At 44.0% G+C, this 25,872-nt stretch overlaps 1 protein-coding gene across 1 annotated transcript in view; it reads right to left on the minus strand.

The window, feature by feature from the left end:
- The window catches only part of ADGRA3 (adhesion G protein-coupled receptor A3), a 107,597-nt gene that overhangs the window by 33,191 nt on the left and 48,534 nt on the right, over positions 1–25,872 (minus strand). Inside the window, exons 6-12 of the mRNA XM_028506146.2 lie at positions 23,611–23,771; positions 21,680–21,893; positions 16,838–17,002; positions 14,620–14,821; positions 13,519–13,674; positions 3,793–3,954; positions 882–1,085 (exon numbers count right to left, since the gene is read on the minus strand). Of these exons, the coding sequence (XP_028361947.2) occupies positions 882–1,085; positions 3,793–3,954; positions 13,519–13,674; positions 14,620–14,821; positions 16,838–17,002; positions 21,680–21,893; positions 23,611–23,771 (1,264 nt within the window). The remainder of the gene's footprint in view (positions 1–881; positions 1,086–3,792; positions 3,955–13,518; positions 13,675–14,619; positions 14,822–16,837; positions 17,003–21,679; positions 21,894–23,610; positions 23,772–25,872) is intronic.

Here is a 25,872-nt window from a genome sequence, read left to right on the forward strand (position 1 = left end):
CCTCTGAGCATATGGAACCAAGTAAATATATGATCACGAGACATTCCGACCTGGTTAAGATGGTCGTGCATGGTGACGGGAATGGGCTCTTTCTCAATTTAGCCAATCGGCTTTTCCTTTGGAGATCACCAGGCAATGTATGACGAAATATATTAATTTTTCATTCATTTGATATTTACTGAGTCCCACAATGCATCAACACCTAACACCTAGTGGATCAATTATTATGCAGCCATCCAAGTGACCATAATCCTGTTTGTGATACACTTCAAAATCAATAGAAACAAAGACACCACTTAGTAATTAAAATCCACAGAGCACACAGTGACCCACGGCCACACCAAGCCAACGGAGAAAATGTGCTTCTATCAGGGGCTGGATTATACCTCCATTGTTTGCTTCAATGTGCTCTAATGAAACATTTCTGAACCCCGAATTTTAAAAATCAGTAACAACGCTTTTAATTTTGCTCACTGCAGTAAAACACACGTTTTCTGAAGACATATCATGTTTGACTTCCTTGCCAAAATTCTTGATATACAGGCTGCCTGATTAACTGCCCTGTCTCAAGGCCAATTTTCCATTAGGTCCAGTGGGCACAAAGCCAAGGGCACCGAATGCTTCCACGTCTTGAAAATCAGGAGCGATAAAAATGAAGTTTAAGGTCAAAGAAAATGTTGTAATGTGTAACATTAATATATTCATCTTCTTACCACTGCAACGGTAAAACAGAACTTGGATATTTTTGTGTCGAGAGCGGAGTCCAAAGGGCAAAAATGCCTCGTTCCACGGAAATCTTAATGTGATTTCGCAGAGCAACACATTTTGAGTATTCTGGTCTAACTGCAGAAGGTCTTAAATGATCACAGACCGCCACGTACCTTCAGTGCCAGGCTGGAAAACGTATTTGACACATTGCACTTAAAGCTCAGCTGCTTGTCCAGGCTTCCGTCCGGATCTCGCCTCCCGTAGTCGGAAAGGCCTGTGCGGTCAGAGGCGGCCACTTTCTGGAACACGGTGCACGTCATCCCGGAGAAGCCGGTGGCCTTGATGACATATGCTTCCAGGGCGATGTTGGGCGAATACTGCAAACATCGACCAAGCAGAAGTTACAGAAGATTTATCAAATGGAAAGAAAAGCCCTTTTAAAGAATTTTCAAACAGGAGACACAGCACACACATTCAAAGAGAACTCGGGTTCTTACTAAACGAAGAACTCAGGCTCTTACAAAACAAAGACCCTGTGGCCCATCGATGGCAGAATTTAAAAAAAAAGATGCTGGAAACTAAAGGACACCCCAAAATAGAAAGACATCAGTGAAGCAGAAAAGAACAGGTCATGAAGTGTGGAGAATCAGACAAATGCAAAGTCAATTAAGAATAATTTGAAGAGCACTTTGCGGAAAACTGGGAGCTAAACATGGCGTGGGGCTACAGGAAAACTCAGCTAGAGGTGTCAGCACACGCCCGTCACTGGTCACAGTGCAGGGAGAGCAAGAGGGGCTCGGGAGATGCCCCCGGGGGGCGCCTGGTCCAGCACCCTACGGCATGTTCACTTCTTCCGTTCACAGGATGATCTGGTTAACTCTCCGAGTTAAGCTGCACAGATAAACACTTTATGCAGACTCACTCCACAGGTGCTTCGGTCATTATGCTCTATTTAGCGAGCCTTAAAATTCCACCCCAAAACTACTAAAATTGATAAATAAATTCAGAAAAGTAGCAGTATACAAACTAAATATACAGAAGTCAGTTGCAGTTATATACACTAATAATGAACTACCAGAAAAGGAAGCTAAGAAAACAATTCCATGTACAATTGCACCAAAAAATACCTAGGAAAAACATTAAGGATGTAAAAGACCTGTACTCAGAAATTTTTAAGAGACTGAGTGGGAGAACATATTTGCAATGATATATCTGATAAGAGGTTAATATTCAAGATTTATAAAGAACTTATACAATTCAGTACCAAAAAAACTAATCAAATTTAAACATTGGCAAAGGACCTGAATAGGCACGCAGATGGCCAATAGGCAAATGAAAAGATATTCAGTGTTGCTAATCACCAGAGGCACGCACACTGAAACCACAATGAGGTGTCACCTCACGCCGGTCAGAATGGCCGTCATTAATAAATCAGCAAACAACAAGTGCTGGCGAGGATGTGGAGAAAAAGGAACCCTAGTGCACCATTGGTGGGACTGCAGACTGGTGCAGCCACTGTGGAATAAAGTACGGAGATACCTCAAAAAATTAAAAATGGAACTGCCTATGGCCCAGCGATGCCATAGGCAGTTCCATTTGTTTTGGGAACATATCCAGAGAAACCTGAACCACTATTTGGAAAGAATACAATGCACCCCTATGTTTGTGGCAGCATTGCTTAGAATAGCCAAGATCTGGAAGCAACCCCAGTGCCGATCAGAACATGAGTGGATAAAAAAGCTGCGGTACGTTTACACAATGGATACCACTCAGTCATAACAACAAAAGAAATCTTACCCTTTGCAACATCATAGATGGACCTGGAGAACATTCTGCTAAATGAAATAAGCCAGTCAGAAAAAGACAAACACCACATGATTTCACTTATATGTGAAATCCACTGAACAAAATAAACTAAGAAACAAAATATAAACAGACACTTAGATGAGACTGGCGCTGTCAGAGGTGAGGTAGGGGGGCTGCATGGAAGAGGTGAAGGGATTAAGCAAAAAAAAAAGTCCCATATACATAGTATACAGTGTACACAGTCATGAGTATGGTGATTACCAGAGAGAAAGGGGGCGGGGGGCGGGGGGGGGGGGGTGTAAAAGAGGGCCCAGGGGCAATACATGGTGATAAAAGAAGATATGACTTAGGGTGGTGAACACACAAATACAATCTACAGATGATGTAATATAGACTTGCATACTGAAACCTACATAATTATATTAGCCAATGTCACCCAATAAATTCTATTAAAAAATGGAAAGGAAAGGAAAGGAAAGGAAAGGAAAGGAAAGGAAAGGAAAGGAAAGGAAAGGAAAGGAAAGGAAAGGAAAGGAAAGGAAAGGAAAGGAAAGGAAGGAAAGGAAAGGAAAGGAAAGGAAAGGAAAGGAAAGGAAAGGAAAGGAAAGGAAAGGAAGGAAGGAAAGGAAAGGAAAGGAAAGGAAAGGAAAGGAAAGGAAAGGAAAGGAAAGGAAAGGAAAGGAAAGGAAAGGAAAGGAAAGAAAGGAAAGGAAAAGGAAGGAAAGGAAAGGAAAGGAAAGGAAAGGAAAGGAAAGGAAAGGAAAGGAAAGGAAAGGAAAGGAAAGGAAAGGAAAGGAAAGAAAGGAAAGGAAAGGAAAGGAAAGGAAAGGAAAGGAAAGGAAAGGAGGTACTAGATGAAATAGCAGTAGAGGAATAGTTGTTCAAATTAAGCTGGAAAATCATCTCAAAAAGATGGCCCCTGCCCCAGCAGTTTGAAGAAACTCAAGAAAGAGACTAAACTCAGGGGTCCACCAAATGCAGGACATGTTGCCACCGCTGCCACACCCGTCTGCAGGACGGCCGGCATCACTCCCGCCGTCTGAACCACGCCAGAGAGGACACAGGGACAGCCTTTCGAGTGCAGGAGGACGACATAACGTGCTGTAACGTCTAAGGGCCACACAGTAGCTCTTTCCGTGTTTAAGGACAGTTAAGTCCGTGCCTACTCCACAGGCAAGGCACTATTCTCAGTACCACATATGCACCAAGTCCCCTTAATTTCTTTTTTTTAAGCCTAGGACTTCTTTTCTCAGAGTTCTAGAACAGCGCCGCACTTACTGTGGAATAAACATGCGCGCCGTTGGCTAGTCGGTGGGTCGCGATCCGCTGGAGGCACCGGACCACCCGGCTGCAGGCTTTCGCCTCCCGCTGCGCCAGCCACAGCACGCGCTCGTCGGCCAGCATGATGTTGCTCGCGATGTCCACCATCACGTCCCCGAGCTGGCAGGCAGAGGGGAGAAAAGAAGCAGGTAACGCAGGCTGGTCCACACCGTGCCAATCCTCACGGGACCCCGAGACAGGCCCGCAGCCTCGATTAGTCAATGAAAACCCAACAGCCACTGTACTTGCTTCCATGAAACCCTCTGAGGACAAGAACAGCACATTCGGTTGTGGCCTTTTGGTAATTTTTAGGGCCAAACAGTGTATTTAAGTGACCCCCAAATCATTCGTGAAAAGATTGAGAGGGGGCATGCAGCACTCAAATTGAGAGGGGGGCAAAGACATCACATGATCCCTAAATAGAAAGATCTAAACTCCTTGTGCGGTAAACCACTGAGGAACACTTCTTTGTGTGTGTTAGCTTAGTGTTATTATTGAGAAATATCCACTGCCCAGTTCTTTATCAACTGGTGCTACTCAAAACTCCACACGCCTCCAACCTCCGGAAGCTCCCCATCTATGCAGGGCCACCGTGTGTCTTTGCACACGCAGCTTCCTCCACCTCGAATGCACCTGCGCTCCCCTTTAAAACCCAGGGCCATGAAGTGAATGGATCTGAAGAGGTGCTCACGTTGGCATTGCTTGTTTTATTAAGTTACAAACTGACTTAATGAAAAGAACTCACTTACTGAATCCCTTTCATCAGCTCAGCTCATCACTGACAGATGTAAGCACCTGTCAGCAGCGCCCGTGAAAAGTCCGTGGGCTGTTGTTGACGCTGCCTTGTATGCCCTGTGTCGGAGAGATGCACTGAAACACGCAGGGCTAATGAGACCGACGGGTGTCAAGGGGGGGTTGGTATTGAGCAAAATGTTCAGTGAGAGGGAGATCTACAGCAGAAAGAACAACAAAAGCATTCCAGGGGTGGGATCAGAGGATTTCGAAGCTGGCTGGTTCTCTAATCAAGACGTGCGCATCAAAGGTGTGAGGCCCCAGAGCTGAGCCGGGAAGCCCGGGCTGTTTTGGCGGAAGTCTTTTGATCATCATCACAGAAGATCCCGGGCGGGCTTCCCAACCTGTTCTGCATCCCCTCGCCTTCCCAGGATGTATAATTACGAGGGCTGAGGTGGGTCTGGAAAAAATTCAGTCTATCCCGCCACCCAGAGTCCTTCACAAAGACAGGCCTGTGGAATCCCCACCAGATACCAACCCTGGAACCATGGGGTAAAGTAACTATTGTAACAACCAGGGTGAAGAACGGGACTTCAAACCCTGATTCCCAGCTGCGCTGGCCAATTAACCTCTGGTACCTGCCTTTATTTGTATAATGTGGATGGTAACACTCCTGTCTGTTCTGAATATTGTGCAGATTAAGTTCCATTAGCACACATAAGGCTCCTGAAACCATGCCTGGCATGTGGCAAGCACTCAAAAAATGTGAGCTCGCCTTGTAATTTTATTGCTCCGGGGTTTTTTTTTTAACCACTTGAATCACAGTGTAGGCCCTCTTTGAAAATTACAGGCTCTAGAAGTGTTAGGAAGGGGGCATTTTTAAAGTCTGTGTCCGTATTTAAACTGGACCAATGCATCCAGCAAAACTGCCTCTTCCTCCTCACCCCGCCACCACTTCATCCAATTAAAAAATCAGTTTATTGCCTTTGCACTGCCCTTTACAAAGTATATCACAATTCTTTCCTTATTGTCAATGTAAACACCTTGAGGGCAGGGGCAACTCAATGTCCTACTTATAGTTATACCCTCACTCTTAGTATAACCCTGGTAGGAAAGCTGATGGTATACGACATTCACTCACTCACTGACTAAATATTTACCAAGGGCCCAGGTGAGACAGACACTGTCCTGAACAGTGGGAAAAAAACACGCAAGCTCTATTTTGGAGCTTACGATCTAGTGAGGAAAATATGAAATAAGTGCATTTTTAAAAAGTGATTTTACTTACATTATAATTGCAATGAAGGAACTAAGCAGAGGAATATATGATGAAGAGCAATGAAATCTAATGTAAACTCCTTATTTTAGTGGACTCACACCTGGCAAAGGGCATTTCCCCCAAACCCAAGAAATGAGCAGCATCAACGGACAGAGAATTGGGACGCGCCTATAATGAAGCTCTGCAGAACTTGTCTGCACAATCCATGAGACACCAGCATCCCAGTACCGATCCTAACACACAGGCATGGGGTTGAATTTCACTCCAATGGAAGCCCTTATTTCTGAAGTTACGAAGAAGGGTAGGGTCTCCAATGTCAATTACTACATCTATCAGCCAGCTGTCTACACAGCAATTAGAAACATAACCACCACCTCCCAACAGGAATTCAGAGCAGCTGAAATAATGTGGCTAAGTTTTTATTATTTTTACCCATTGTTATTTCAAACTTTTATACAAAAATGAATAGGGTAAAACAGGCTCTCTGGTTCTCAAAAAAAGAAATCCCCATTGGCTGCAAACACTTAAAAGAAAAATTGCAGGAAAATGCTGATTCTGCTCTAAGGAAGCATTTCCAGATTAGCACAATTACTAATAGACTTGAGGTTTTAAATGTACAAATTTTATGGAGACGCAACAGGAGACCCCATGGATACAGCGTCTCTACTGAAAAATGATGATTATTACACGATCAAAGAACTCCTGTGGCTCGCTCAATGATGGAACTCCCGTAATGGAATTTAAGGTGTTAAAAATTATACAGAAGAGAAATATCTCTAAGAAGGTATGCAGTTGACTAGAGAGATGATCTTAGCTGGGAAGAAGCAACGTTTCTCATTATTTCACTCTAAATGGCCAAGAACTAAGGAAAAAGATCTGATGCCAACTACCTCCCTAGAGCAGGTGACCCTAAGATGCTGCATGCTTGTGGCGCTGGGTTACGGAAACAGCTCCGAATCCGTCATAGTGACAAAAAGGACACAAAAGGAGTAACGGCGCATGAAAAATTACACTGGGCTAGAAAAGTATTCCTGAAACCTGACAAAGAGAGCACAGAAACTGCAGCCGGCATTCCAAAGCACGTGCGTCCCCTTGACCTCATTCCCCGAAGGCCACGCCGGCCACAGAAGGTCAGAAGGAATCGAGCACCTGCTCAGCCACCTGTCCCACGGAACGGTCAGGATGAAGTGAACATACGTGTGAACATGCTTGACCAAAGATAAAGGGTAAAGGATGAAAAGGCCACATTAATAACAATGGAAATGTTAAATGTCATCTGTTTTAAGAGACAGAATAGTTCTTGTTCATCTCAGGACCGGGGTGGGCACGAGTTGTTTGCGCAGAAAAAGACAGGCGGGTTATGACAACTACAATAGCTGAATAAACCGTGTTTCGCGTACTCACAACTGTAAACCTACTACTTTTGCCCACCCTTGTAGATGGGTGTGGAATTCTGATTGAAACTAGACCAAACTCATCTGTACATTTCATGAATTTGATAGGCTAGCATAGGAAATGCGTAAGATGCGGCATGAACTGAACTTGACCGTATTTTGTTTTAACGTAGTAGGAGCACAGTGTTTAACAGTGAAGGCAGAATGTCTGCGTGTCTGGGAGTTGAATATTCCCGGGTTAGGACTTCAACTCTGTCCCAGGGCAGACGTCCATGAGCAAATCATCAGCCTCTCCGAGACTCAGTCTGCTCCTCTGTAAGATGAGATCCAGAACCCTGTGAAAGGTGGTTGGAACATCTCATTCCACAGTAAATTAGGAGGGAAAAAAAAGAGAAAACAGAATACGAACATCTTCATTAAGCAATCCATGTCTTTTTTTTTTTGAGAAAAACCAAGGCATCTTGGTTTTTCTAGACCTCTTTAGACCCCTCCCCACATCCCACTTTCAAGCCTAAAGCAGCAGGGGGTAGGTGCCCGTTGATTCTAACAACCAGGAAAGCAAGAACTACAGGCACAAGTGTGTGTGCGGCAGCAAGCCAGGCAGATGCTCTGGAACCACTGAGATGGAAACGGGAACCACAGGGATTGACGCGTAGTCCCAACTTGACTAAGGAGTAACAATAGTAGCAGCTGATACTATGAGAGTTCAAGATTCCTCACTATTGTCTCCTAGTTACAAATTAGCATGTTGAGATGGCACCTATCTTATGGTACGTTATCTTGATTACTTTTAATGAAGAAACTGCTCTTTTGTGCAAGTCAAGTAGTAAAGTGTACGTATGTCACTGTGAACAAGCACCAGGGTCCCGAGGGTGTCGGGGTTCCACTACAGGCTTCTCGGCTGCTGGCTCGGGTGAGCGGCCAACAGTCAATGAGAGGCTAACCATCGGGACCTATGGCAAACGGTAAACCTCTGGCTTTGCTGAGGCACAGAGGTAAAGAGGAGGAGGAGGAAGATGATGATGAAGGTGGAACTGGAGAAACAGGAGAGAAGGCAAGAGGGGAAAGATGAGATGCTGAGAATAATGTTGCATTTTTTCTTCATTACCTTCCAGAAAGGACTCGAGGGAGCCTAGCAAAAGTTTTAAAATAATTACTTTTAATTAGGAACACATAAAATAAAGAGTGGGAAACACAGGCATGAGAGAAGAAAAAGAGCCTTGGTCAGGTGGCTCAACTGGTTGGAGCATCGTCCTGTACACCGAAGGGTTGCAGGTTTGATCCCCAGTCCCCCAGCCTATCCCTGTTTCTGTCTGTCTGTCTCTCTCTATATTCCTCCCTCTCTAAACTCAATACACGTGTCCTTAGGTAACAGTTTAAGAGAGAGAGAAGGAGACAGAGAAAAGAGACACAGATAAGTTAAAAAAACGTATCAGTGGCAGAGCCGCGGTGACTGGGAACAGTTGGCTCTTGATAAGTTCCTAGTCCAGGCAGTGGAGGTAATGTTATAATCATCAACAGAATGGGGACCATTTCCTCCAGGTAGATGAAGTTGCTTCTGTGGCGAAGTCACAAAAAATGTGAGGTACACCAGTCAGAAGAGGCAGGATGGCATGGGCGCCGCCTGGGCACTACCCTTCCCAACGCCTGGGAAAGCTTAGTGCCCAAGGTTCCTCCACTTCTCCCCTGGAAGCAGGTTCTGGGTTTTTTTTTTCTGATTACAAAAATGTACGTGCATCTCCCTTTCTGGAAGAATAGCAAACTCAGTACTCTGGACAATTCTGCTAAAAGAGAGAAATGCTGAAGAGAAAAAGTTACCTTTTTTTTTTAACTTCACGTTTTAAAGTATATTTTATTGATTATGCTATTACGGTTGTCTCATTTTTTTTGTCTCCTTTACCCACCTCCACCCACTACCCCCATTCTTTTTAAACGCACCGATGACCAGGCAGCAAATAAAGACTCCTCCAGAGGCCAGTGTGGGAACCATGTTGGGGGGGACCAGGGCTGACTAGGGACCATGCTGTGACTGTGCTGTGACTGCAGTGATGCCTGCACAGGGCCAGGGACCTGCCAACAGCCTACGGGAGAAGATCGGTGCATGGAGCCGATAACCGAACAGGATGCCTCAGGGTCAGGGCAAACCACCGTGCCATCCGCCCCGCAGAGAAAGGAGGGCAGCGAGGGAACCTGAAAAGTGCCTGTCTCGACCTCGGCCCAAGGGAGGAGGAGGCAGAAAGTGACTTCCCGACAGCTTGTAAACTCCAATGGACCTTCACACAGGCCTGCCTGAGGTCAGACTTCACCTGACTTCCATGGTCTGAAATACTTCCACCTGGGAACTCAGGTCAAAGCAACCTGTTCCCTTGGTACTGACCCTCGGCGACTGGCGAATCAAACAAGTGTCACCCCTGATAATGGCACACTAGACCATTCACATTACTATCTGTTGCCACCCATGCATAACCGGAACAAAAACAAAAGCCATTTTAGACAGGAGCAGAAAACCTGATTGTTCTTTTCTGGCGACATTAACTGTCTGTCTACAAAATCCCACATACCAAATAAGGCAATCAGAAATAAGGTCTATAATAAAAAAATTTAAAAATTAAAAAAAAACATAATCAAGGAAAACTGAACATGGACTAAATAGGTGATGATACTAAGTAAGGACACAGACCAGAGAGGCTCATTTTGGTGCCATAATAACAATATCATGGTTCTATTTTAAAGTTCCTTATACTGCAGAAAATTATGGATAAAATATGACATACAGAATTCACTATTAAATGATCCAGAGGAAGAAAGAGAAAAAAGCAGGAGGAGGGTGGAAGGATAAAGGGAGGGAAGTAGGGAGGGAAGGAGGGAATGAGGAAGGGAGAGAGAGGGGAAGGGGGGAAGAGGGGAGGGAAGGAAGATGAGGGAGGGATGGAGGATAAAGGAAATAAATGGATAAATGAAGTTAGACTGGTAAATACTGAAAATTGTTGAAGGTGAAAGGTATAACAGATATTAACAAAAACATGTTCTCTCCTATACTTTTACAATTTTCCAATAAAAAATTCTAAAAAGCTGTTAAAAAGTTAAACCCAAAGGAAAAAAACTTAAACTAGGTAACTATAGAATATGAAGATTCTACAGTGGCTCTCAAAACCTCTGCCTTTCTCACGGACACGCCGCCCCAGCGGCCCCTGGGATGTCACTAGACACACAAATTCTCAGGGCCCCCGCAAACTTTGTTCAGCCAACCCTCCAGGTGATAAAGTTGCAGGGTCAAATTTGAGAAAGAGTATTCAGGAACGGATCCACAAAGCCAGCAAGCTGGGTCGTTGAAAAGCTGAACGAAACAGAAAAGTCTGACACGATGAAGAAAAAAAAACCCAGAAACATGGAAAATAAACAAGAAATGCACCAGCCAATACAGAAGTTATTACATTTTAAAATGAATAAAAAAATACATTTTTTTAAGTCTGCACATACAAACGTGCCAAATGACCTCTGCAGCAAACTGGTGTCAGGTGCGTGCCTCGCCGCCATTTCTCACCTGGAGCACAGGGAGGGGACTCCAATACAACCTAATGGCATCCCTAATGCTTTCTCATCTACTGAAATGGAGGCATAATGTTTTCATCACCCTGCAAGATATGGAACAGATGCTGGTGCTGCCTGACAGACAACCTTCAGCTGTTTCTTCAGACCCCGCTAAGCGCACCACTTAGGCCTGGTAGTGTGGTAGCTTCTCGGTACCCACCCCCCTCCCCCGCACCCGCTGAAATACCACCTTGTGTGGGCGCGATTCGATCCCGGGTTAAAAGGCAACTGTTGACAATATTTCACCCATGACGTTATCCACGGGAGAGTCCCTTTTTGGACATAAAACAAAAACCAGTTTAATTATTTGTGCAAGTGAGCTATGTGCATTGTAGGATACCTGAGCCTAGCTTCATGCTGTGGTGATGGCCTTCCTCAGCCCTCCCCATTTCATTTCACAGTCCTAATAAACGGTGAAAGGCATGGCCTTCGTGTAACTTCCCAAAGAACCAGGCAGGATGTCCGTCACTGCGTCACGAGTAAAACTGCCTCTATACCTCAGTTCCCAATCCTGAACATTTTCCTCCGTTTCTCCTGTGTATACTTAATAATTAGTTGCCATCATCTGTTTCCAAAGATACTGTGATTCAAGCTTTACCTTCCACGTCAACCAGTGAAAGTGACAGAACTCTACAGCAAACTGTTTTAAGTTTTTAGAGCAGTAACTAGAACACTGATTTTTTAAGGACCTCATTCTTAGCTTCTGAGATCATCAGAATGTTAAATTTCCTAACCCTATAAAATTATGTCCTGGCTTTGCAACTATTGTACAAAAACAGTCTCACCTGTTATTTTCTCAGGTGTGCACTCATTTTGCAAGTGAGGCAGGGCAAGCGTCATTCCCATGTTTAAAGTAAAGGGCTCGAGGTTAATGAATGACCCACGAAACCAAATCTACTTTCAGTCACCGACAAGACACTGTCGCTGAAGCACATTCCAAAGCAGCAGACCGGGCACACCACACACTAGCAAACACAGGGCAGTGCACACCTCTCGGCACCACACACACACAGACACTGCTCTTCACAAGACCAGCCACACCACACACTAGCAAACACAGGGCAGTGCACACCTCTGGGCACCACACTGCTCTTCATGACCTGGAGGGTGAGCAAAGGCCCTCACCCCGAAACTGGCAGGCCTGGGGATAAATATATATTGCATGGTGGCAACGTCTGTTTCAGTGTGCACATTCCAAATCTCATTCCAATTACTTCAGTGACTCAGAACATCCCACTTCCACGAATGACTTGTAATCATGTGGGCAGCAGACCTGTGATTAGGCTCAACGACGGAGAGCGGAATTACCCCAGCGCCAGAATCCAGGCAGCTTCCCCCACGGCGGGGGAAAACTCACCACAGGGAGCAGGCTGGGGCCCGGAGACTGCATCAGAAAGCAGGGGAGCTCATCACAACATTGTGATCTGAAGTTCAGATAACAACACTGAAACCTTATCTCACTACCACGTGGTGCGTTTGCCTGAGTCCTCCGTGCCTACCTGTACCTAGTTTCCTTCCTGTAACAGCGACATCGTATCAAGTACAGCACCTAATGTACTAGGCCTGCACTTCCAAAACTTACCTCCAAAATGCAAGAAATTGCACCCCAAAAAATTCCTCGCTTAAATGACGAAGGAAAACAAGGCTTAGTTTTTTTATGTTTTAACACATTCACGCATCTGAGGTGTCCCTCACACAGAGTTTGTTTATCACAGTGCGTTCCCCCCAAACGCACGCGGATGCTTCCGGAACGGCACGGCAGGGCAGCGCTGCACGAGAAGGTTCATGGGAAACTGCAGGAAACCTGGCTTAGACAGCCAAGGTCCCTGGCTTCTGTTTCCAGCCCTGCCCTGCCCTGCCCCAGCAGTATGACCTTGGGAAAAAAATCATTTCCTTTTATTTAGACTTGGGTGTATGACTTGACCTAGGTTTCTTCTACCTCTAAAATGCATTTCTACAGAAATAACTACATCACAAAAGCAACAGTATATATAACGTTCTCACACAGCTGGGAACTTGAATCTTAAGAATGCGTTCATCTCCGTCTTGAAACTCGTTCAAAGCACGATTTGCTGCTCATTCACTCTGGAAACGGCTGTTGTCCATGTTGTCCCCTACAGGGTATCTATCGCGCGGGCACCAAGTCATCATCGGCTTTAAAAAGGGCCCGTTGAAATGCACGACTTCTCGCAAAGCCACTCAATTTCCATAGCTTGTATAGTCCAGTCGTTTGAAATTCCAAGAAAGTTCCCGAAACAGACTTGCATTTCTCCAGGACATTACAAAAGGAATGAAGCAACGCCACACACACAATCTGGGCGACCAAACCTGATTAGGAAGAGCGAGCGGAGGGCTCTGTGGAGAAGAGACACCGGGGAAGCCCCGCACAGGCAGCCCTAGCTGACCGACCCCCCGCCCTACGTGCAGCAAACCTGCTTTCTCCCGGCCGCCTACACTGTATCGAGGCACCTCAATTTCCAAGATCTGATAGGTCACCTTCAGGCCTCCCAACACAAGGTCACTAACAGATTATGAGTTTCTCCTCAATGACAATCGTTGAGGTGAAAAGTGTCTTGATTTAGTTCAACTATAGCAAACATACACAGGCTTTAAAAATAAAGATTCAAGACGACCACGTGACCCTTTGTTGACTTGCAATACGCAACCCAGTTAGAACCAGAAAAATACCTCTTTTGATTTTTCCTCTTTGGTAAATCTTCCAAATTTTTCTATCATTTCAGCCACAAAGATGACATCCATCTTGTCAGAAAAGTTGGCCGCTTCCACGGTGTACGCCAGCAATTGCCTGGCTGTGGCCACAGCGTTGGTGAGATTGAGAGGCATCTACAATGGAAACACAAAAAGCAGCGATTAGCAAACTGACCAGCAAAATTCTTGACGTCTTTTCTTTGCATTTCAAAACACGGCAATGAATTCAAAGTCTTACATGTATTCACCATGGCCTCCTAAATTGCTTTTTTTGAACCTGAGAAAAATAAAATTTTAATGGAAGCTAACCTGAGGGGAATGTTTTTAAAACTTGGAATGAATGATAACACATCAAACGACATCATATCAACAGGCCACACTGTCTCTTCCCCTTTGCTCATCCACATTCCACACAAACTCATTTCCAATTGCTTGGTAAAGCCTTCCCTGAGTGTTCCAGCTGGGAGGAATCGATAGCTCCCTGCGCAGGAGTGTGAACCACTTATTGAGCACTTATCTGTATCGCCAAGCTCTGCCAGCAACGTTTTACATTTGTTTCTTTATTGACTTGAACATGACTCAGCACCAAGCACTGCAAAAAGGGTCTGTTTGGTGCCAGGGATCCTAAGAAAATGTGTAACACAGAAACGTGCCTTCCATCTGGTTGTCACCTGGTGTGGTTTATAAGAGACACGTAAAAGCAAAGGGAGGGAAAGGCATCTGACGGATGCAGGTATGACAAGGGGTCGCCTGTGACAAAGGGATTATAAAAAGGAACCCAAGGAGTGGCTCCCAGGTGGAGGGGAAGGGTGGCTGGGATTTCGTCTGGTGGATACAGATAGTAAAGGCATTCGAACAAAGGCACAATGCCCGGCAGTGACAGGAAAGGGTGACACCACCGAGGGCCCAGAACACCAGTTGAGAAGACGAGACCTCGATCCGAAGACAGACCACCCACCAGGTGAAGCAAGAACACCAAACCCATACGCTGGACTAATATTTAAAACATGATCTTGCGTATCGGGTCTGAGGACCATGGTTTCCTGACCGCCTCAGTGCGTCTGAAGACGCTCCAGTTACCTGGTTGAACATGTAGAGAACGCGAGTGACATCGTTTGCGTACTGGCAGCGGGAGTAGTCGTCATCCGCCCAAAAGCCGCCGCGGTCGCACCGGCGCCAAGCCTTCCTCTCATCCTGGGGGTTTCCGGGGTAGATCCCGCTGCCGTGGGTGTTGCGCGTGCACTGCAGGTAGGCGGTGATGCCCGCCAGCGTCCTGGGCCACCTGCGCACAGGGGGGCAAAGTGGCATAAGAAACAGCAATAGGGGAGGAAAATCCAGGGTTGGAACACATTTTTTTTCAAAAGACCAAAATTTGTGTAAACAAATCAAGCCACACTCGGTGGAATTCTTATTAATGCAGTGGAAGGTAAACTGAGTAACTTAAGGCATGTCAAAAGATGAGTAATTCATTAATGAAGCCATGAGACGCCTCTTCTGTTTTGAAAAATGTGTAACACTCCAACACTATAAGTAAAAATAGAAAATGTCAGAACACACCGTATTCTGATTATATAATAAAAGATTTTGAACATAAAAAATTAACAAACATCATCTTTTTCAATTTTAGGTACACAATATAGGTGTTCCAGATTAACCATTAATCTGTATAAAAAGTTTAGCCAAGCCACACCCTGGCTGCTGTGGCTCAGTGGACTGAGCGTCGGCCTGCAAACCAAAAGGTTGCCTGTTCGATTCCCGGTCAGGTCACATGCCTAGGTTTCAGGCCAGGTCCCCAGTAGGGGGCATGTGAGAAGCAAACGATCATTGTTTCTCTCTGACATCAATGTTTTTCTTTTGCCCTCCTTTTCTGTCTCTCTAAAAAAAATAAATAAAATCTTTTTAAAAAAGATATCTACCAGCAATAATAAATGCTGACTTCCACATCCATGTGAAGGAAAACTTTAAAAAGATAATTTTTTAGAAACAGTGAAGAAGTAGCTGAGCTAAAGATGCTATCATTGCTCCTTCACCATGGACTTGAGAGACTAACACCAAAGGAGTTTCTTATCCTTAAAACCTGGCTGACAGCCACGATGTACTGGGACGGCGATGGCAGCCAGGGCATCCATGGCACACGGACGGACTGGTATTTGGCAGCCCACACACCGCTCTTCAGAGCACTGTACCCCCCTTCTTTATAAAGTCAACCACATACTCATGACTGAAATCCGGAACATAAAAGAACATTAAGTAAATAATACATTAAAAGATGTTTTAAAGAAACTTTGAAACTAAAGAGAGACGAGGTCAAAGGTGTTACCTCTCACAAATGCTAAACTTCCTACAAAAAAAAAAATCACTCGTTCTGCTATGTTAACTCGGTTCAGCACCAACGGCCCCCAAGGGTCAGGTCCCCAACAGATTCCGCTGCCCGAAGACTTACCTATTGGCAATAATGAACGTTGATCTCCATACACTCATGTGAAGGAGAATTAAAAATAAAAACAAAAGGTAAACATGTATATCCAATTTCTTACCCCCTTCAGTTCTTCTTACTCTAACTGACTAAAACCAAATGGGGAGAAAATCGGAGGTGGTTCTCCTGATTAGGGGTCTACTTACCATCAACAGTTAAAAGTGACTAGTTAGCAATACAAAGCCTTCCAAAGCCCATCCATAAAAAAACCCTTAAAAATCAATCAAACAAACAAAAGCAGGAAACCCCATTAGCCTGTCTGAGTTCTGTACTACTTTAGTAGAATTTCCAAAGTGTCCTCTTAACTTTTTGAACACTTCTCCCTGGCTGGCGTAGCTGAGTGGATTGAGCGTGGGCTGCGAACCAAAGTGTCACAGGTTCGATTCCCAGTCAGGGTACATGCCTGGGTTGCAGGCCACGGCCCCCAGCAACCGCACATTGATGTTTCTTTCTCTCTCTTTCTACCTCCCTTCCCTCTCTAAAAATAAATAAATAAATAAATAAATAAATAAATAAAATCTTTTAAAAAATTAAAAAAAAAACAAACAAACGAACACTTCTGCTCTACCTTCAAGGAGACTCTTTTGTCAACAGATCTGAGACACAGTTCAGCCACCTGGTGTGTCTTGTTTTTATTCTCCATAAGTGATTCTGAAATCACCGTTCTAAAGAATAGTCCTCAGATATACAAAGATACATGTAAGTGCAAGTACATTTCTCCAATACTTTTATGGAGGACAGGAGAACAAGCAGGTGCTTTTGCAGGTAAAAAGGGACGCGGGGGGAAATCAGATGTTTTCCAGCACCCTCCCCGCCACCGACCTGAAGTCGCCTTTATTGTTGACCACCCTCTCGGGCGGGCAGTACTGCGCCGAGCTCTCTAACACGACGATGTCCACGGTCCTCGTGTTGTTCCCGCGCTTGGTCTGCACGTGACAGCCCCAGTTTCCAGTCGATCCAGCCTGAATATTAGAAATGGTTAGGGCACTGCATGAAGAGAGATTTTAAAAAGAGAGAAGATACGGTTAGGCGCAAAGGGAAACAGCACAGGCCCCTACCACACATTTAGCAAATACATCTGAACACGCACGGCGGGCCAAGCGCTCGCTGGATGAACATGAGCTTAAATGGCCCAGCAGTTCAGTACTCCAGCAGCAAGGCAGGGCGAGCAATGCAGTAAAGACACTCATAATACTAACGTAAGAGCAATAGTAGATGTATGAATCCAGTGCAGTGGTACATAATGCCTGAGACAGCTCCTTCCCGAAAAAGGGAGGGCAGGGCACAGCAGGGAGGGGGGCAGCGAGTGCCAAGGCAGAACGCCACGGGACACTGTTCAGCAAAACCGACAGAGGAGTTTCTGAGCTACGTCTAGCTTTTTACGGATTCTAAGGGAAATAGTCAAGCACGAACACGGGAGATTAATATTATAAAGCATGTAATTAAGAAAACATTGAAGGTAAAATATTTTGTGGAAGAAGGGTTACACAAGAAACAACTCGTTAAGTCTCCAAAAGGATGTAGTAAATTACTAATTAATTAATGGTTTAACAAAAGGAGTTTCCATGTAAAGGTGTACTTCAATTTACAAAACAGCCATATTTCTCAATAGTTATCAGTAAATATAATTGGCAAGAGGAAGTCATAATTGTCTAACATAAAGCCTATTAATTAAAGAGCAAATGTCAGAACATTTCATTAACCTTTATTCCCCACCCTCACAGGACAAATTAGGCTTTGCTTTTGAGTAGATACAAATGATAAGTAATTAGACATAGAGTACCATTGTCAGGAACTAACAAAATTATGTCTTAAAATTTAACACACATTTTCCCAGTTTCCTAAGCCATCAATGACTACACAACATATATTGTAACAAAGACTTTGAGGCACCATTACGCTGAATCGAAGGAAATGTTTGTCATCTCTGTTAAGTCAGTAAGAAAACCAATACACTGTAATAAATATATTCCACGACAGCGTGATACAGGAGTCTGACATTAAATTTAAATAACCAGAAAGGTTAGGTTATCAAACTTTCTACTCATATGACTCTGCTGAAATAGGAAGAAGTCTGTGTGTACGTATATATATATATATATATATATATATATATACATACACACACACACACACACACATATATATATATGTAGTCATGGGAATCATTCTGTACTCTAATAGATTTCCAGACTTTCTTGGTTCACAGCCCCATCACTGACCAGATAACTCCTTCATGGTGCCCCTGGACCAAAAGAAATAACTATGGTGGTGCTAACTACCAAATTAAATACCCAAACTGTGTATCTATGTCCTAATAATTCAGTAGCCATTTGAATAGCACACAGAAATTTGAAATAAACATTTCCTTCTTCAGTAACTACAATTAATGGCTTGTGTGTGCCTGCTGAGCACTACAGAATTAATCACACATCAGACACAGATCAGATAATGGTATCGCTATTTCTTGTTCCACAATGATTGTTCACACGTGGTCGCTTTGTATCAAAATAATGGACGAAAACCCTGCATCCCGAAGTATGACCCCAGCGAAAGGAATCCGATGGAGCATGAGCTAATGTGACACTGTAACCTCCTGCAGCAAGCAGCCACGTGGGGTCTGCCAGAGGTTGGGTACTGCTATTCTTCATGGAAACCTAAGACACCCCGCAGCACCTCGGTAAGCTCACAGTGGTGCCCCGGGCACCTCAACACACCCAGTGGGACCTGTGGTCCTAAAATATTTTATAAACATTTTTAAAGATAACTTTTAGCAATAACTCCAGTGTCTTAACAAAAAAAATAAACTATTGGAATAAAATGTTCAGGTATCCTCAAGGCAGCACACTTGGGGATGTCAGGAAAAAGAGGCAGCTCCGATTTCATCTTTGAACAAAGCCAGAAACTCTCGGTCTTTCTAATCAGGAATCAATGACACGAGGAGACAAGGAAGAATCAACAGGTATCTCAGTAGCAATTCAATAACCGTCTTTTCTTTTCTACAATGTCTCTGGGTAAAGGACTTCTCAGTCTTCACAGGAAAGATTTTCACTTTGGGCACATGTCCCCGCCAACAAAAATACTAGGCAAGGCTGCTATCCTGAGAAGGTTTTGTATTTCTATAAAGAATTTAGATTCAAGTGCGACTTACAGATACAAATTTATCAATTCATCTAGTTACTTTACAGTCATCAGAATTAAAGGCTCGAAATTAATCAAAGCTCTTTATTCAGAAAAGGGTTCCATGTATTTTTAAAGCTCTACTCTTGCATTATGTGCCAATTTTGGTCTATTCATATAATAGCTACACGGTATGCACAACTGATGCGTGCTAACATACGTACGGACTCAGGAAATTCTCACCGTGGTAGAAACAGTGTAACGATCAGAGTCTCCTCACGGGGACCCACGAAGCCGTTGCTGACCATCTCAGAGGAGCTAAGGAAGGGACGCTGCTTCCAGCAACCGCAGAGTGACATCTCTATCACACCGCCCTCCCCACAGTTGGTATTCACAAGCTCTGGCCAAACTACCCAGGGACTGCTATCTGCACGCACTGGGAGGGTCTCAAAGCAAGAGGAAACCAGACAGACACTGACACTAGGAAGAAGGGGGTGGCCCTGGGGAGGAATCAGAAAACTGTTTTTCTTTTCTTTCTTTTTTGTTTTACTACATAGTTTTGCTTTTTTTTTAAGATTTTATTTATTCATTTTTAGAGAGGGAAGGGAAGGAGAGAGAGAGAGAAAGAGAGAGAGAGACATCAATGTGTGGTTGCTGGGGGTCATGGCCCGCAACCCAGGCACATGCCCTAACTGGGAATCGAACCCGTGATGCCTGGTTTGTAGCCTGCACTCAATCCACTGAGCTACGCCAGCCAGGGCAGAAAACTGTTTTTCATGGCTTTTGTTTGAGGACATGCCTTACTCAAACAGAAAGGCACAGTCTCACTTGCTGAGAAATCAGGGGACACAGGTAGAAAGGAGGCTGGCTGTAAGCCTGTACGTGTGCATGTAACACCTACGGAGATCTCTAACTGACCCCCGGCGCACACACAGACGGGGCGAGGGGGATTTGGGAGGCAGCCCACGTGAGAAAAGGCAGAGCTGGGAGTCTGAATTTAGTCGGGCTAACAGCACGAGGCAACAGAAACCAGCTCCTTTCAGGTGAGCAGAACAAAATCCAGAGTCAGCAGTCAGACTTTTTCTTCAGAGGCCAAGAAGCAACACTGAGGATATTATACAGGTACTTATGGAGCCCTCTGAAGTACAACTGTTTAAAATCGTTAGCAAAGGTTCTCAGATCCCAGGCCCAGCCGGCCAGATTTGGCCCATAGGCTGTGCTTGGCGGACTTCTCTATAATCAATCATCCGCAATGTCCAGGATATAATCCAACATTACTAGACATATAAATAATGTTCTTTAGAAAAAAAAACAAACAGGAAAATATAGGCCATGTTCAAAAGAAAAACAGCCAGTGGTGATGATCCCACAATGACGCAGAAGTCTGAATTAGCTGGCAAAGATTTAAAAGCGCCTACTATACACATGTTAAAAGACATAAATGAAAATATGCTTCTAATAGTCAGAGAGAAAATTACAGCAGAGAATCAAATTATAAAACAGAATATTCTACCCCCACAATCCCCAGACGTGATTTTCAACTCTGAGAACCTTCAGTTCCCCAGTAATATTCTCACGTCACTCCTGTGGGTGTGCTGTGATACCACCCTAAGGTGCCCCAGCAGAGTCTGGAATCCATAGATCTACTCTCAAAAACTCAGGCAGAATTCTGTCTTTAAGAAATTGGTAGGAAGGAGCCCTGACTGGTGTGACTCAGTGGATTGAGCGCCGGCCTGCGAACCAAAGGGTCACCAGTTCGATTCTCAATCAGGGCACATGCTTGGGTTGGGGACCCGGTCCCCAGTGGGGGGGTCGCTCAAAGGGTAACCACACACTGATGCTTCTTTCCCTGCCTTTCTCCCACCATTTACCTCTGTCTACAAATAAATAAAATCTTTTTTAAGAAAAAAAAGAATTGGTAGGAAGGAAAGAGATACATGGAGAGACAAAGAGACACAAAGACAGACAATCCAATGCCTATAGGTTAAGATTTAACCAAAATAAAATATATGGTGAGTGATAATATATATATATATATTTACTTTACTTTTTACACTTTATAAAGTTCATTTGAATTGAAGAGTTTGGTGCCCACACCAGTCATGGGATTAACAAGGCTGGTGTTACATTTTTTTGTGCCAGTGGGGTAGAGAAAGTATCTTAAAATGTACCATTAATCATAAGACTGCAAAAATTGGGTGATTCCTAAAAGTGAAAGTCTAAGCTCAGTAGCAGAAAATGATCAGAAATTAACTTTGGCACTAAAAGTTTACATTTCTCCTCCTGAAACTTTGAACAAAAACTCTCCAACTTTTTAACCATGTTCCCTTTTTATCCTGCACTTTCTCCCCTACCCCCTAAAAAATCTGGTGGAAAAGATGACTATTTAATTTTATAAGAAGAGCAGCAATCAGGAAACCAGATGTTTACATTTTTAAATGCAAGAAGATAAAACATTAATTCAAATCCCAAGGACACCTCCCCGTCCTCCGGTGACGAACATTTAAAACCCACAGAGGCACTCCTCCACCTACACACGCTTACCTGGCAATCAAGGAGCAGTTGTGAATCATGTTCTTTTCCACGAAGATGCCCTGCGACTCGTCAGTCTCCACTATGCGCCCGTCCTGGTACCACAAGACTTGCATGTCCTGATCGATATAGGAGGCCATGCACTGGAAGGGAAGGCTGTCTCCTTCAAACACAACCTGGCGATGCGACGGCGTCATGTAGAAAGATGGGAGTTCAAGGGGCGGATCTAGGGACGGCGAGACACACTCGGTAAACACATGCGACACCCATCGCACGCTCCAAATCCTCCTTAACATTCTCAACGGGGAAACACCAAGACGCCTCAGTAATGCGCATCCTAACACTGGCACAAGCAAGGCTGCCCCGGAGATAAGTGGGTCCCCAAGACAACGAAGACGGAAAAATGAAAAGGAAATCATTCCGTAAGGCGTTGTGACAGTAAGGGCTGTTCCTCGCTGTGGGGGGTCACAGGCTGCCCAACGGTCACAGAAGCGACACTAACAGCACGACTGTACAGGGATGCCTGGACCTGCAGAAGGGGAGGGGTGGTAAGGGAGTGCTGATGCACACACAGTTAAAAAGGCACTTGGAGAGTTATTACCTTTGCTTACACCACTGCTTTCTGGTTATAAAGGGAATGCACGCCCAGTGCAGACAATTTAGAACGTTTAAAGAAAAAGGGGGATAAATCTTTTAAGACCACATATAATTACTTTTTAAAAGCTGACATTTTCTTTCAGTCAGAGAAACAAAACAGAGACATTTTAAGTGTATATGCAAAAATGTATACAAATATAATGGGCTCATTAAAGACTTTAAAATACTTAGTTCATTGCCTAACACAATTCTACTTTTAGTGGTCTCCCCAAAAGAACAACAGCACAGTACACAAACAAGCATAGAAGGAAATTAATCCTTGCGCTGATTATGGAGTGAGAAATACCTCATTTCAAACTCAGAAACCTTACAAAAGCATGAGAATATAATATTTTGGTCAAAACACAGGAAAAAGGTGCAAAAGATAATACGCCCATGTGTCTCTGACGTTAGCTAACTGTGAATGGTAATTAGCAAGTACATTTATAAAGTATTTAAAGTGTACATCATGATCTGATGTACATATACACTATTTATGTACACTATTCATGAATTTTAATTTTTATCCAATGAGCATATTTTATCTGTGAAACAACAATAAAAATGTAAAGAGAAAAAGAAAAAAATGTTAGCAATGTTTCTTTCCAAGCACAAAGATTAAGCTGTCATCTCCTATCATCTTAAGGACTGCTTTTGTTTTGTTTTGTTGTGTGTGTTTTCATTTAACACATGGTAAATGTATCATTTCCCTCAAGTCTTCCACTATTCTTCAAAATCATTTTTCAATAGCTATGTAGCATGCACAGATGTGTCGCAAGTAAGTGAACCCATCCCCTATTTTTGAGAATCTCAGATATGCTTAAACATAAAGTCTGAAGATGCGCACACATAGCTGATCACTTCCTAGGATAAACCGTTACATACAGAATTACCGGATCAAATGGGATCCGCTTCTTAAGAACACTGATACCTATTAGCAAACTACTTCAAAAAGGCTGTATCAATTCACTCTCCCACAAATGGGGATTGCGTCCTGAGACTTTATTACTATCAACAAATTCATAATTTGCCAACTGATAAAAACTGAAAGGTCTCTGTTACCATTTGAATTTGGTTTTTATAAAGCCGTTCAGAACCTAGGAACCGTAAATAACAAATGAAAAAACATTTTTTTTTTCATTGAGCTGACTCACTTGTTGGCATAAACTAAATAGTATCGAGTCCATAAAGATTAATGGTCATATTCCGTTCCACCAAAGTGTAAAGAGAATGTTACAGTGTGTCGAGGAAAACACGGGGGCAGGCAGAACTCGGTAAACGCTGCCCCGTTTTCCCTTCTCCCTTACCGCACGTCAGCAGCTCCTGCTTCACCCCGGTGACCGGCTGCGCCTGCAGCGACTTCGGGTACACACACCGCGTGTCCCGCACGGTGATGTTCCTCTCCTTCACCCAGCGGTGCATCCACAGTATGTTACAGTCGCACAGGAGATACTCAGTCTGGAATTCTCTGCAGCGTGCACGACACAAATTAGAGGCCAGGGTGAATAAAATGAAACAGCACTTCCACGTTGTTTATGCTGTGGGGGGTGAGCACACCAGGGCTCTCCTTCACCACACTGGATCCGGTCTCCTTTCCACTGCTGTGACCTGCAGGGGGTCCCACTCCAGCACCGTCCCCCACTGATGCTGGACTCATGCTGCTGCTCACATCTGTCCACCACACTGGTGACTGACACCACTGACAAGTCCAGTCTCCCTTCCAGAGGGTCTGACTCCCGCTTGGTCCCTCACTGATCCCAGATTCACGCTGCTTCCAACCCAAGTTGTGTTGTGAACAAAACCTACTCATTAGCCATCATCTCTGCAACAAGCCCCTCAACCCCAGGGTTCTGGAATACTGGAGCTCCATCCTTCTGGTCTACCAAAAGCTTCCCAACCCATCTTAAAGTGTGTAGCACTACCACGGCCTCCTGAAGCTTTCTCCACTTTTCCCCGCCATCACTGCCATGTTCTTGGCTTAAATGCCCACAAACTCTTCTGTTAGTTTTGGCAACATCAAGCAATATATGACTGCTTCCCATGGTCATATTCATCTGTCAGACTGGAGTGTTAAAAGTCCCTCAAGGATGGGGACTACTTTTGACACTTTGTTATATGCCAAGTGATGCCACAGTTACTGGCAAACTTAAGAGATACAGGCTCAACCAAACAAAAATATAGTATTTCACACTTGATATGAAAGAAAATAGAGAATTATCTTAATGTGTGGCAAGAAGAGTTACAATTTGGCACATGGGTGTGAGAAACAAAGAGAAGACACACGTAGCTTCCATATAAGCAAAACAATCTCTTGCCTACTTGTTTTACGAAGCACGAACTATTCATGTGTCATGCACTTCACTAAGTCCAGCTGATAAAAATAAAGGCAGGTGCTGCCCCCTGCCAACCCAGAGGGCATTATGTAACAGGGGAACGAAATGTAAATACAACAAAAATAGCATGCAACATGGTCTATACAAATAAACCAACAAAGTGCAAAGAGCAAATATAACCACATGTGCTTCTGACACAGCCCGACCACTGGACCACTGGCACAGGCCTCATCTCAGTTCTGGCAATGCGGGGGGAGGGGACAGGTGAAACAAGATACAGCAAATAGAAAGTAACTATAGAGAAAGTACCAAAGGGATGACCAGACTGACTGCTACTGCTCCAGCACCAGCTTCTGGTCACCTTCTAGCACTACCAAGTAAAAACACTGGCGACTTCCCCTGATCTGGGGATGGGATACTCCCCACATTTCTGTTACTCAGGGTCTCAAAGCCAGATTATTCTTTGCAGTCTTTTTTCTTTCCTAAACGTCACAGCAATGACTGACTTGATCCCACTAAATACGTCAAAAGGAGATTTCCCCCTAAAAGGCAGTGTTTGAAGAAGAACAGGAGTGGCACCAAAAAGAGAGACCAGTTGGCGTTTGATCCAGTGTGACTCCAGCCAGACCTATGGCCAGCATGGGGGTCAGGAGCCAGATGGATACCTGACCTAGGAGCTCCACCCCAGTGAAACTGCTAATGAGATTTAAGTGGTAGATTTAGAAAAGGAAAGGAAAGGAGAAGGGAAGGGGAGAGGAGGGAGGGGGAAAAAAAAAGGAGGGAAAAGAGAAGAGAGAGGAGGAAAGAAGTCAGTGTACACAGAACAGAGGCATCTGGTAGGGAAGACAATTCTCCCTGGAAAAACAGACATAATCCCATGAGTTACACAAGATAAAAACTTGAAAAACATTACCTTTTACTGTAATTCCAATAAAACCCAATATAACAATGTTTGAAACATATTAACATTTATCTGGAAATACAGTTACTTTTAAAAGTAACACCTGTATAAACTCAGAGTTCACAAAACTGTTTTTGGAAGGAAAAAAAAACCCCAAGCCAATTCTAAAGCTACAGAGAACTATGTAAATATGATCTTACACTGACTTTACACGGCAGACACCCTACGTAAACATTCCTAGAAATGTAGTAAGTTGTGAATTGAGTTTGGCAAAGAGGTTCCAGGATAAAACTAAATCCCTCAAGTATGAAAAATTGTTAGGCACAAAAATTCTT

This window comes from Phyllostomus discolor, chromosome 1 (genome assembly GCF_004126475.2).
Source record: "Phyllostomus discolor isolate MPI-MPIP mPhyDis1 chromosome 1, mPhyDis1.pri.v3, whole genome shotgun sequence".
In the NCBI taxonomy this organism is placed as follows: Eukaryota; Metazoa; Chordata; class Mammalia; order Chiroptera; family Phyllostomidae; genus Phyllostomus; species Phyllostomus discolor.